This window comes from Mesocricetus auratus, unplaced genomic scaffold (genome assembly GCF_017639785.1).
Source record: "Mesocricetus auratus isolate SY011 unplaced genomic scaffold, BCM_Maur_2.0 Super-Scaffold_100003, whole genome shotgun sequence".
Lineage (NCBI taxonomy): Eukaryota > Metazoa > Chordata > Mammalia > Rodentia > Cricetidae > Mesocricetus > Mesocricetus auratus.
The window spans coordinates 40,217,671-40,231,060 of NW_024429188.1; the positions used below are offsets into that span (position 1 = coordinate 40,217,671).

At 52.0% G+C, this 13,390-nt stretch overlaps 1 protein-coding gene across 1 annotated transcript; it reads left to right on the top strand.

Annotated features, from left to right (window-relative positions):
• Positions 1-359: 359 nt before the first annotated feature.
• Positions 360-12,258, top strand: Arx (aristaless related homeobox). Its single transcript, XM_040744193.1, has 5 exons — positions 360-813; positions 2,462-3,335; positions 5,867-5,912; positions 8,557-8,885; positions 11,079-12,258. Exons 1-5 carry the CDS (start codon positions 618-620, stop codon positions 11,317-11,319), a joined length of 1,686 nt encoding a protein of 561 aa, XP_040600127.1. The 5' UTR covers positions 360-617; the 3' UTR covers positions 11,320-12,258.
• The last annotated feature ends 1,132 nt before the right edge of the window (positions 12,259-13,390 follow it).

The window sequence follows — 13,390 nt, forward strand, 5'->3', positions numbered from 1 at the left end:
AACTTGAGAGAGAGAGAGAGAGAGAGAGAGAGAGAGAGAGAGAGAGAGAGAGAGAGAGAGAGAGAGAGAGAGAGAGAGAGAGAGAGAGAGAGAGAGAGAGAGAGAGAGAGAGAGAGAGAGAGAGAGAGAGAGAGAGAGAGAGAGAGAGAGAGAGAGAGAGAGAGAGAGAGAGAGAGAGAGAGAGAGAGAGAGAGAGAGAGAGAGGAGATTTGGCTCTGGTGCGTGCCAGCTGCTATTCCCCTGCCCCCACCCTCTCTGGCCCCTCCAGAATCCAGTTCGCTCTTTGCGCTGTGCCGGCAGGCCGACGCAGCCCGGCCTCTGTCGAGAGCCAATCAGACAGCTCCTCTCAGCACGTGGAGCAGAGAGACTCCAGAGCTCGGCGCCCGCGGCTCACTACACTTGTAACCGCTTGTCCTGAGCGCGGAGAGGACGAGCTCCGGCTGAGGCCAGGGTGAAAGTCCGCAGCCCGCAACCGAAGGACAGAGAGGAACAAAGATCTCAGTAATACTTGTTATAATCAGCCACCCTAACCACCCCCAGCACACACTCATTCATCCCACCCACCAGGAGAGGCAGCCAGAGGTCCGCAGTCTGAGCCCAAGGGAAAAGCTCCAGCCATGAGCAATCAGTACCAGGAAGAGGGCTGCTCCGAGAGGCCCGAGTGCAAGAGTAAATCTCCAACTTTGCTCTCGTCCTACTGCATCGACAGCATCCTGGGTCGGAGAAGCCCGTGCAAAATGAGGCTTCTGGGAGCCGCGCAGAGCTTGCCTGCCCCGCTGGCCAGCCGCGCTGACCAGGAAAAAGCCATGCAAGGTAAGGTTGTGCCAGTCAGGCACCTATGAAAGGACATTGGGCATTGATTTGAATGTTTGCTATTTGGGGACCTGGAGCCTTGGGGTTGTCAAGTTAGAGACTTAGGAAAGAGAGGGAACAACTCTGGCTTCTGGGGCCTTAGAGAAAGGGACTGTCTTTACTTCCCCTTTGGGAAAAGGCAGAGGCCCAGCTTCACTTGGAAGGTGGAACTCTAAGATGCTCCGTGTTAGTCGTTTAAAAGTCTCTTTTGGTTGGCCTTGGGTGTACTCTGAATAACGCTGACAGGTCCCAAACAGCAGATGCTCTTACAGCCTTTAGCAGCAACTTGATGAAAACAAGAAACCCAAAAGCTAAGAGATGGCTGTGGTGGTGGCCGTGGTGGTTCCTTCAGGAAAGATGAACTTTCTAGCCTTTCCCCTTCGGAAGATTTCTTTATATGCAGTGGTCTGCGTCTCTTTTTAGTTTTTAATTGTACATTATTGGTGACCTTTCAAATGTAAGTGTTGCAGAAAGTATTTCCTCAGGTTCCCCCAAATGCAACTTACTGTATCTGAAATGCATGAAATGTGTGGCTTCTAGGTGCTACTTTTCTGTGCTGTGTTTTTTTTAAAGAATCGAGATGTTTAAAGTGTTTTATTTTCTGAAATTAACAAATCCAGAACAAGTGTCATTTGGTCCTCCGAACCTCTTATACCCGAGTTTCGCCTAGAGCTGGATGCGGAAGTGTTGCAGGCAAAGAAGTGTTGGTGTCTTTTAAATCCAAAACCAGTGATCCAGCAGCAACAGCATTTGGAAGACTGGAGCGAAAAGCTGAAAATGAGCCCTCTAAAATAAAACTGACTTTTTCCATTTCTTGTTTTAGCCTGCAAGGGCACCTGTGCCAGGCGCTTCCTCCAAGGGAAGGAGCGGGCCTGTGCCTGTTGCACCCCACCCAAGTCCCCATGTCAGGCATTTCTTACACATTTTCTCGAGGATGCTTTTTTTTCCTTTGCCCTTCTGAGCAAGAAATCCCTGCCTCCTGCCGCTGTGGGCTGTTGGAGCATGGCGGGTGTTCAGAGCTGAAGGGCTCAGGCGGCTTCGCCCCGCAGGGGTCGCCCGCGGGGCAGAGCCCCTCTTGCTAGCCTGGGGCCCCTGTGACAGAACAGCTGGCTGAGGTCGAGCGCGAAGTTTTCAGAGTAGTGATGATTTAAGTTGTTCGATTTTATTTTATTTCATGTTTTTGAAATTCGCCCCACTCCAAAAGGGGGAGAAGAAAAAAGAGAGAAAGGAATGAAATAAGACAGGAGTGGGAGGAAAGGAAACAGGAAGCGGAGGACAGAGAAGAGATGACAAAGGGAAAGGAGTGGGGAGAGAGTAGAAAGAGAGGGAAAGAAAGGGAAAGGGGGCACGAAAGGAGTAGGCATGAGAAAGAAAAAACGGAAGTAAAGGTCTGGATGAGAAAGGAAAGAAGAAAGGAAGTTTAGGGGGACTGGGACTCATGAGAGTAGAAAAAGAAAGACGGAATCCTGGCAAGTGTGCAAGGAACGGGAGATGAGTCCGAAGGTAGGGGCACAGGGGCGGCAGAACAGGCCTGCCTCCAGCAGCTGCAAGGCAGGCAGGGGGAAAAGACGGTCGGGCTAGCGCGCTGACCACTCTTCCTTGCCCGCAGGCTCTCCCAAAGGCAGCAGCGCCCAGTTCGAGGCTGAGCTGCACCTGCCACCCAAGCTGCGGCGCCTGTACGGCCCGGGTGGGGGCCGCCTCCTCCAGGGCGCCGCGGCAGCGGCGGCGGCGGCGGCAGCGGCGGCGGCAGCTGCAGCCACGGCCACTGGCACCGCAGGTCCTCGCGGAGAGGTACCTCCACCGCCACCGCCAGCCGCGCGGCCAGGAGAGCGTCCGGACAGCGCGGGGGCCGTGGCCGCCGCCGCAGCCGCCTGGGACACCCTCAAGATCAGCCAGGCACCGCAGGTGAGCATCAGCCGCAGCAAGTCGTACCGCGAGAATGGGGCGCCCTTCGTGCCACCGCCGCCCGCGCTGGACGAGCTGGGTGGCCCGGGGGGCGTCGCGCACCCCGAGGAGCGCCTGGGCGCCGCCAGCGGACCCAGCAGTGCCCCGGCGGCGAGTGGTGGCACGGGCACCGAGGATGACGAGGAGGAGCTGTTAGAGGATGAAGACGATGAAGATGAGGAAGAGGAGCTGCTGGAAGATGACGAAGAGGAGTTGCTGGAGGACGATGCCCGTGCACTGCTCAAGGAGCCCAGGCGCTGCTCTGTGGCCGCCACCGGCACGGTGGCCGCCGCCGCCGCCGCCGCCGCTGTGGCCACCGAGGGTGGAGAGCTGTCGCCCAAGGAAGAGCTGTTGCTGCACCCAGAGGACGCCGAGGGCAAGGATGGCGAGGACAGCGTGTGTCTGTCCGCGGGCAGCGACTCAGAGGAGGGGCTACTGAAGCGCAAACAGAGGCGCTACCGCACCACGTTCACCAGCTACCAGCTGGAGGAACTGGAGAGGGCCTTCCAGAAGACGCACTACCCGGACGTCTTCACCAGGTACGTTGCCCGGGTGGTCGATGCGCACAGCGCCGGCTGAAGGGCCCAAGAGCAGAATATCCAGAGTAGGGAAATTCTCTGCGTCTGGGCACTACCCAGGGGATGCTTGGCCAAATGTGATCCTTTGGCTCCCCAATACTGCCCCAACACACACACACACACACACACACACACACACACACACACACACACACACACACACACACACACGCTTTAAGTTGGTGTGGTTTCTTTCGGTCCCAAAGCCCTTTGACTTTGTTTTCCAAATGACAAGTTTTAGAGTCAAACAGCCTCTCCAAAGAGCACCCAAAGCAGCCACGTTGGGTAGGCACATGACGGCTCCCAGTGCTGAGGCTGGGGCCAGGTCCTGGCTGGGCACAAGAAGCACTTTTGATAGGCGAGCAGGCGCTATTTTTGACCCGTGTACTATGCGCTGTCCACCCTCTCCCGGTGGCCCAGGAGTCGTGTGTATCAGTTACATTGTTCGCAGGAAAACTGGAGCCCTTGCCTTCAGACAAGACCTTTAAAAAGATCCAGAGTTTTTGTCACTTGGGGACTCCTGAAACAACCAGAGAAGTCGAACTAAGCAGTGTTTGGCGTCTTTACACCAGAAGGGCACCAGCCAGACTCTTCCCGTTTCCACTACACCTAGCATGACTTTACTGTAAACGGGTTGATGGGGTAGACCATGGTTTCTGGAAACGGGGAAGCCAGTAAACCAAGCAGTTGAGGTGGGGGTGGGAAGAAGACTGTGTCTCATGGACCAGTGTCCACTACACTTCCCAATCTGAGAAACTTGGGCCAGTGGGCTTGCTGAACTTTGGAGCTCTTGCTTCTTCAGCCGATTTAGGGGTACCGGCAGGTTTGGAGCCTTTCCCACCCCCAAGTCCAAGATTTTGGCTCGGACTAGGGGACTAGGAGCCAGGATTGGGGGCAAATGTGAGAAGAAAGAAAGAGACCAGTCCCCCCCGTGAGAACAGAGAATGAGACCTGTGAGTGCCTGGCTCGCGCTCCCTAACCGGGCAGCTCCTTCGCAGGAGACGTGTGCAGCTTTTCAATGCGCATTTTCGACGGGGAAAGCTGCCTGGCCCTTTGAACCAGAGAAATCTCTGCTCACAATCAAGGCCTGAGCCAACTCCAAAACATAGTTGGTCTGGCAGTTGCCAAACTCTTGTGGCCAGAAACAACCCAAAAGTAAATATAATACAGGCAAGGGCACTGAAACTTGGTCCTCCTCAGTGTCACTCAGTATTTCTCTTGTTTTTGACGACTGAAGTACAACTCACAGTCAGCCATCGCGTACTATCAAATAGCTAACTGGACCACCGGCTTTTATTTGATTTTCTTTTTGCTTAAAAAGGAAAAAGAGAGACAGTGTCGCTTAGCATCCAAGTCCACCCCCTTTAGCTTGTCAGGGAGACTAAAGTACAGGACCTGGGCAATTCCTCTTCATTGCCCCACCCCCATCTCCTTCCAGCTCAGCGGGCCTAGCTTCTGGGCTACAGCCCAGTCTGGCTAGAGTGGAGTTGTAGATTTGCTGGTGCTCTCTGAGAAGCGGAGGGGGTGGGTGGGACGAGTGTTCCAGGAAAGGTGTTCAGAGGAGAGATTTCTTTTTCTGGTGCTGAGGAAGTTTCAGGGGCCCGACCTGGTCCTGCGGGCAGCGCAGACCCAGGCCCGGGCTTAGGCAGCTTCGCTCTTTCATATTGGGGAGCAGAGAGCCAATTATTCTCGGCGCGCTCATATTTTCGGTAAACAGGTCGTAAGCCGTTTTACAGCATCTTAATGGTTTCCTATTTGCCTTAATTGTCGCAGTAATAACTGCAATAACGGGGTAGGGTTTCAGCTAAATTGACTTCCCCTGAGATGGGCAGGGTTTGTAGTGGGCACTGGAGTCAGGAGGTGCGCAGAATTTTGTTTAATCGAAAAATTACCCCACTGAACTCTTAACAAGCTTAACATATCTCCAGAGGGTAATGGGGAGTGTGACCTAAGAGGGTAAGGGAGGGTAGAAGGGGGAGGGGATGGAGGAGAGACTGAGAGCTGGAAAGAGGGGCTAGGAAGGAAGAGGGATTTTTTTTAAGGAAGGCAAAACAAAGCCAAGAGGGCAGAAAACAAAAATTGTGACTGATTGCTGAGCTCTTCTCCCATTTAGAATTTGGATTAAACAGGATATGAGCACCGTGTGTGTGTGTGTGTGTGTGTGTGTGTGTGTGTGTGTGTGTGTTTCCCATTCTACTCTAGCCTAAGGGAGATGGAGAGAAAACTCATTTGTCTAAGTTTGAAGACTTATAGACTGAAGAATCCATGCCTGTCACACTATACGATACAATATAAAGAATAATATTTTGTATCTGTCACTATGCTGTTTTTTTTTTCTGTTTTCAACCAAATAGTAGGCACCCTAGAGGTGAAGATCTGTCAGACCCATCTACTTGGGGTATGGACTGGGAGAGGCTGTCATGCAGGGGAAAGTGGCTGAGAGGGGACTGCAGGGGCCTACTGTGACCTGTCTGAATGGTGCTTTCTTATAGGGAGGAGCTGGCCATGAGGCTGGACCTAACTGAGGCCCGAGTCCAGGTGAGCTCCAAGAAGGGAAGAAAGAGGGCTAGGTTGGGCTGGGGGTTGGGGGTTGCCCTTCCAATAATAACAACAGGATCCTAAACTGAAAAGTAGATTCAAGCACTCATACACAAAAAGACATTTCAAAAGCAAACTGGGAAGGAGGAGGAGAGCATTTCTGGATTTGGGAGCTTAAAGTAGTCCAGGATCAAAACAGGGGGTTTCTAGTCCCTGAGACCACATTCAGCAGCCCCCCACCCAAACCTGGTACCCAAGGTCCCTATAGAAAACAATCCACCAGCCGACTTCTCCTGATTGAAATAATGGGATGGAGCATGGATTTGGTTGTTAGACAAATCCGCTCAGCTCCAAGCAGGTATTTGGCTGCGATTAAGTCTCCAATCGGGCTTCATAAAAGCCCACTTAGTGCTAGAACAAACAGGGCCATTTGAAGGCAAAATGCTGTTTGATTTCCCCTCCGCCCTGCACAAGGAGCTGGCTAATGCTATTTGATTTCCCATTTTTTATAGCAATGAGCCCACATTGATCTAATAGGGAGTGAGTGCAATGCTATTAAAGGTGTTTGCAGCCCCATACCAGAGTGCATTTCCCAACCCAGGCCTCATAACCAAAGAGACGATCAACACTGGGCAGCCCCGATGGCCAACAGAAAACAGATGTCCCCGGGTTAGGAGCTGAGCGAATCACTTTACAGTCAAAATCAAGCGCTGATAAAGCACAATAAATTCCATATGGCTCATTTAATACACAACAGCTTCTTGCATTAGAGGGCTAATGATGAGGCTTGTCCCCTCCTTTCTGTTGACACATTTCTCCATTGTCAAACAGAGATGTGACAGCAACTCCACACTTTCAGCTCAGGGGAACAAGTCGTGGGAAAGTTAAATAACTTTTTAAAAGAAAGAGAGTGCCCCTCCCCTTCTCCTTTCCCCACTATTCACTGGAGAAGATGTAATTAAGTGAATATGAATTATCAGAGTCCTTTCGTTTACCTTTGGGGGCCTCAGAGGTATTAATTCAATAATGAGGAATTGCAGGGGACATCTTGATAATTGCAGTTGAGCCAGAGAGCCCGAGAGACAGCCGATCTCTCTTTAGAAAAGGTTCCATGTTATTTAAGGCACCTCTGCCTCCACTACCCCCACTTCCCTTTATTCCTTTCCCTACAATCAAGGAATGGTGGAGAGTCTTGTCTAGATTCTTGTCTAGACGGGTTGGATGTGAGAAAGCGGCCCGCCAGCCCAGCCTAATTTAACTGCAGTCTAACTTTGTCAAGCCTGTGGGTCTCCAAGCTAGAGCGTTTCTATAATGCCCACATCGATTATTTGAAGGCTGCCGAATGCCATGGCCCCCTTCCCCCAGGAGTTTAAGTAATCAGTCAGTTTGGATTTTTGATTTTATTCTTGTCCTGGATGACTTTCTAGAAGTCCAACCAAGCTTAGCTGCTAGTGTAACTCATCCTCAGCCAGACTGGAAATTGGAAAGATCCGAATGTCTTTAACATTTTTTAAAAAAAGATGTTCCTCTGTGGCAATTCACATTATATTTTCATATAATCCTGTATAGCCCTGGAGTTCATTCTTAATTTTTAGACTCATGTGCAGTCACAAACTCAGCTCTAAAAATACTAATGCCTTCTGAGGAGAAGGAACATAGCTTCTGAGCTGTGGGAGTGATGAGCAGGTCACATAAAAATGATTTCATGCTTTGGGGCATATTTTTAGATGATGGTGGCTGCCACGTTTTAGGTAAAGGTCTCTGTTCAAAGTGCTTCTTATTAAAAATTAGGAAAATACCTCGGGCTGGAAACCTACTCCAAACCTGGAACTATCTTATTTAAAGCACCGAGTGAAAGCACATTCCCCCAGAAAAAAAGAAGGCCCTGTGTGCCCTCTGCACTGTCTCCCAGTAGTCAGTGAGGCCTTCTAGAGAGCCCCTGAAGACAGCCTGTTTTGGACCTCCCTTTCATTCATGAACAGCTGGGCCTCTGAAATGGGCACCTGTTTCCCACTTACTGGAAGTAGTTCTCTCCTCTCTGCAAACCCTACCCAAATCCCAGACCTTGAGACAGTACACTTATTGGTCAGGAAGTGCAAAGAATGAATAAACAAGCTTTTCAATAGAGAGAAGACATTGCCTGTGCTCTTGGGTAAACCTGAAATATGTGGAAACCTCGAATATGCAGAACAGATGTGTAGCTCATGGCTTGATGCCTGTCCATACCCAACAGTCACCACTCTGTGGTTTCATTTGTTGCCTTATATGCATTTTTTCATTAGAGTCTTATGAGAAAAATGTTACTGACCCCATTTTACAGATTAGAAAACTGAGGTCCAGAGAGGTTTCAGTGACCTAAATAAAGTCTTACAGCAAAGAAGGGTCAGCCCAGACCGGGCAACCTAGGTGTTCCTATTTTTTAACTTTCCTGAATCTTGGAAGCCTGGATTAAATAGACACCACTCTTAAGGGCTCGCTTGCCCCAGTGGTTTCTGCTGGATTAAAGTCTGGGCCCCTTTTCACCCAGAGGTTACAGAAGGCCAAGGTGGGTGCAGAGACAATGAAAGGAGGGAGAGAAGGCCCAGGGTGTCCAAGGAAGGAGTGAGCCAGAGCTAAGCCAACCAGGCCTCTCTCTATTTTGCAGGTGTGGTTCCAGAACCGTCGGGCCAAGTGGCGCAAGCGAGAGAAGGCTGGCGCGCAGACCCATCCCCCGGGGCTGCCCTTTCCAGGGCCTCTCTCGGCCACCCATCCCCTCAGCCCCTACCTGGATGCCAGCCCTTTTCCTCCACACCACCCAGCGCTTGACTCGGCCTGGACCGCCGCCGCTGCCGCTGCAGCAGCCGCCTTCCCGAGCCTACCACCGCCTCCAGGCTCGGCTAGCCTGCCGCCCAGCGGGGCGCCGCTGGGCCTGAGCACTTTCCTAGGAGCAGCGGTGTTCCGGCATCCGGCCTTCATCAGCCCAGCGTTTGGCAGGTAACTGCGGCCTTATGAGGCTCTGTCAGTCCGTCTGTCAGTCCATCTATCTGTTTCCTACACAAGCAGATGCTGAGGTCAGAGAGGAGGCAGGAGGGAACTGTACACATCTTTTTTTTTCCCCTTTTAATTTGGCTCAACCTCAACGACTTTAATCAAACAAGTCTCTAATTTTGACTTTAAAAAGAAAAGTAGGTCTTGAAGAGAATGAGTTAGACGTAAGTAGGAAAGGGGAAGGCAATTGACAGTGACAACAGTGACAAGTGTTCGTGGAAGCTGTACAAAAGTATGCTTTGAAGGTAACCCTTCGCCATGGGCGGTCTGAGTGAACAGGAATAGGCTACAGAGCCAGTGGGACCTTTACAGTGTTGCAAAAGTCCTTCTGCGTGCCACAGAGCCTGGCAGTGTGAGGGACACACTTGGGGTCCCCTACAGGAGCCAGGAGGCCCTTCAAGTGCACAGAACTCCCCCCACTTTATTTTCCTTATCACTTATATGACCCGATGCGAACAAGTACCCCAATATGTGCAAACCCCGACAGCGGCAGAAGACAACGAAATAAAAGAGCCATCTCATCGTATGTAACTCCCTTTCTTTATATGAACATTGATGAAATAAAAAAAAATCTGTATAGTGACACAGACAAAGAAACAAAGGAGGGGTGTATTAAGTTGGAAAGTACAGTGAAAATAAGACTGAATGCAGCTTCAATGATCTCTCTTTAGGAGAACAAAGAAATAATAGAATCATCCAGCTGCGCAGCTACTTAACAAAAAAATTATCCTCGAGAAAATTGAAAGTAGGACTTGAGACAAAATTAAAGTACCAAACCACGAAAGTACCTAGCGATTGCCTCCTTGAAGTGCGGTTAAGTGGGGGGTGACTCAGTTTACCTAATAGAACCAGGGCCTGTTACGCCCCCTCCAGGTCACCCATTATCATTTCTTTCTGGCAAAAAAAGTAAAGTCCTGTGTCTCCTTCCTGCTTTCCCCGCCTCAGACAGACAACAAAAGTACGTTAGTAAAACCAGGCGAACCCCTGCTGAAACACCGGAGGTTTCCGCGAGGTTGGAAGGAGGGGGAGGTGGGGTTGGCGGGGTTGGCACTATGAGTGAAGAGGGGGCTGGGGAGGAGGGAGCAGTGGCTCCAAGAGCCCAGGTGGGCTCGTTTCTAATTGAGCAAACTCAGAATTGGCCCCTGGGGGGTCTGGAGCAGGAGCCCTTGGGGAGGTGGTAGGAAAAACACTTCTGACAGCACGGGTGGGTGGAGTTGAGGGCCTGGGGCGCTCCGGCCTCAGCTGCAGGTCAGGGGTGTTTTGAGGAAGGGTTGAGAGTAATCCCCGCAAGCAGAGTAATCCCGGTGCCACCCGGAGGCGGTGGCGCAGACGCTGGCACTGGTTCCAGTTTAAGGCATTGACTTGAGTGGTGTAAGGGGCTCCCAAGTCTGTGAGCTATTTGGGGAAGGTATCTGGGGTTCAAGGAAGTCGGTAGGGGAATGTGTGTCTTGGTGCGGGGCTGCGGGGCATCCGGCAGGTCCGAGCTGCCTGTGGAGAGGAAATCAACTGGCAGGCGCCCAACAACCCACCCCGCGGGCGCTGGCAGTTTAGATGCGAGTCGGGGGGCGGGGGAGGGGGTTCGGCAGGCCAGCACTCAAGGCCAGCTTTTTCTGGGCGACAGGAGGCTCACACTCAGGAAGCCCAGAGTTTGCAGAGTGGGTCTAGGGCAGTTTCTAGCCTACTTTCTGCACCCCTCCCCCATTAGCTTTTTCTTCTCTCTCTTTTTCCCTTTCCTTCGCATTTGTTTCCCCGGTCTCCCACCACTTGCTCTTCTGTGCAGAGCATCACTCCAGGAACTGATCTTGGAACACACGCTTTCTTAACTGAAAGCCTGGAATCCACGCACTGGGACCTCGTAATTTGGGCTGCAGGACCTCCCTCTGAATTCATCCTCCCCGGACGTGTGGGATCCCTTGAACTTTCTTTTCCTGGGAGGGTTCTTGGCTCGGGCAAAACCACCAGCCTGCCGCAATTTAAGCTCTGCTTAGTCCCAGGTCGAGCTCCACTAGGGGCCGGACTCCCCCAGCTGCTAGGCGCCCCTCTAACCCTCGACGCCCAGTGAGAGGTGATGGGACTCGCTACCTCAGGAGCTGCACTCAGCTCACGAGGCCGTGACCGTGCTGTTTGCTCTCCCCACAGGCTCTTTTCCACCATGGCCCCCCTGACCAGCGCGTCGACCGCGGCTGCGCTCCTGAGACAGCCCACACCCGCGGTGGAGGGCGCAGTGGCCTCGGGCGCGCTGGCTGACCCGGCCACCGCCGCCGCAGACAGACGCGCATCCAGCATAGCGGCTCTGAGGCTCAAGGCCAAGGAGCACGCCGCACAGCTCACGCAGCTCAACATCCTGCCGGGCACTAGCACGGGCAAGGAGGTGTGCTAAAGGCTGCCCTCCACTCTCGCGCCCCTTGGGCGCGTCCCGAAAGGTCACCTCACTCAGCATCACTCAAGACCAAATGGAAACAGAGGACCAGCACACTCCCAAGACGGCACAGAAAGAGCGCAGCCGCCTTCGCAGCAGCCTGAAAGCGGACAAGGCAGCTCTTAGCGCTAAAGGACGTGGCACCTCTTCAGCTGGCTGTCCACATGCCCCTGCCCGTGTCCCTACCCCTGTCACTGCCAACGTTGCTCCAACTCGAAAGTCCACTCTCCCATTCTTACCTTACTGAAATTAACGGAGAGGGTTTCTCCCCAAGATGCCTAGTATTGAAGTTTTAAAAATTAAAAGCCCAACCTTCTCTTCCTCCGGATACCCCACTTAGCTTTTCTTTTGAATAGTATTTTGGCGCTCTAAGTTAATTACAGCGCAGGCCCGGCTAGACACCAGGGCAAGAGAAGCAAATGCGAATCTGTAAGATAGTTAACAGTGCACTTAAAGGAAAGGGGCGTCTCGTTCTTGTTCTCTTCTTTATCATACACCAACCAAGGTTTTTATATCAAACCAAAGGGAAATACTCTGCTAGAATATGGACTGTTGAAGTCACCAAACTGTGATTATTGATTCTGTACATACCATTGTTATTAAAAAAAGAACAGAGCTTTGTATATTTGAAATGTTATAACGCAATTGCACTCAGCGTGGTATGGTAAAAGTTTGTCCTCCTGTAGATTCTTACTGTGTTGTAGATACGGTAGGGTACCTAGACAAATATTTATGTACTCAAGCCCTTTATTTAACTTATTAACTGTAGAGGCTTTGGAAACCTTCAAGATAAAGGCAATGGTACAGTACTTTTGTGTAATGTGTAATTGTTATCACTTTTCCTTGCTATCTAGTGGAGAAGTGTCACGCTCAAAATAAAAAAATATATGTTTAACAAAAGGAAGTGTGAATGCTCTATGGAGACCCTGAGGGACAGTACAAGCCCATACCCCCCCCCCGCACCGAAACCAAGGGGGATGCCATAGCATCTCTTGAGTTTATATGCATGTGCATCTTCCAGGAGAAAGTGAAACTCAAAAGGAGACCACAGTGGCGCTTTCCAAGAGCATCAGAGTTCTGTTGCAGTTGGTGCTGAGGATCCTGGGCCAGGGAGATTGGAGGGTGGGTTCCTCGGTAGGTGGGTGTATAGTAGGTGTTGCTGACAACCGTGAAAAGAGAAATTTGAAGCAAGCGGAGAGTCTTGGTTGGAAGGCAAAAGCAAGCTGTTCGTGGAAAGTGCCACGTAGCAAGGAAGCGCGCAGTCGGCAGTCCGAGATGACAGGTAGTGGCTAGAGCAAGAAAGCTGAGGCGCTGGCTTCCGAGGGGGCGGGCTCGGTGGAACACTAGTAGGGAGGGGGGAGGAGCGATGAAGCGATGTGAGAGAGAGAGAGAGAGACAGAGACAAAGACAGAGACAGACAGAGAGACAGACAGACAGAGACAGACAGACAGAGAGAGAGAGAGACGAGAGAGAGAGAGAGAGAGAGAGAGAGAGAGAGAGAGAGAGAGAGAGAGAGAGAGAGGAGAAACCCGCGGGAAGAGTGATGGAAAGGCAGCTACCGGTATCCGAGTGGCAGATCTTAACTCGACAAGCGTCATTACTTCACTTATGTAGACATTTGGAAATGTATACATTAAAAAAAAATCCAAACAGTTCAGGTTTCGCCAGGAGACCCAAACAGATTTGGCATCTTTCACCCCCTGGGCTCACCCCTCCTCACGGCAGGAACCGTAGCTCCCCCCTCTTCAGGACCCTGCCCGCACCTCTTCGGGTGACCTCTTGGTGGAAGCTGGCCCGAGGGGGCTGGGTCTCGCCAATGCTCCCAGGGTGATGGGAAAGGGAAGAGAAGCTTAATTAGTTTCAATTTGCAGCAATTAGCGCGCCGGACCTTTGGGGAGAGGGGCAGGCGGGAAGGGGGGGGGGCTGCGCGGCGTGACTAAGGCGGCTCACGGAGCATAGAACCTCAGCCCCGCCAAGACGCCGGCGACCGCGGGGGGCGCGGGCACGTCTCTGAGGCCAAGCCGGTCGCGCG

What these genes read in the sequence shown, in the direction of transcription:
- Arx (XM_040744193.1), top strand. Translation starts at nt 618, where the DNA reads ATGAGCAATCAGTACCAGGAAGAGGGCTGCTCCGAGAGGCCCGAGTGC. An exon ending in TACCCGGACGTCTTCACCAG is followed by an intron (nt 3,336 to 5,866) that starts GTACGTTGCCCG and finishes GCTTTCTTATAG; the next exon opens with GGAGGAGCTGGCCATGAGGC. An exon ending in TAACTGAGGCCCGAGTCCAG is followed by an intron (nt 5,913 to 8,556) that starts GTGAGCTCCAAG and finishes TCTATTTTGCAG; the next exon opens with GTGTGGTTCCAGAACCGTCG.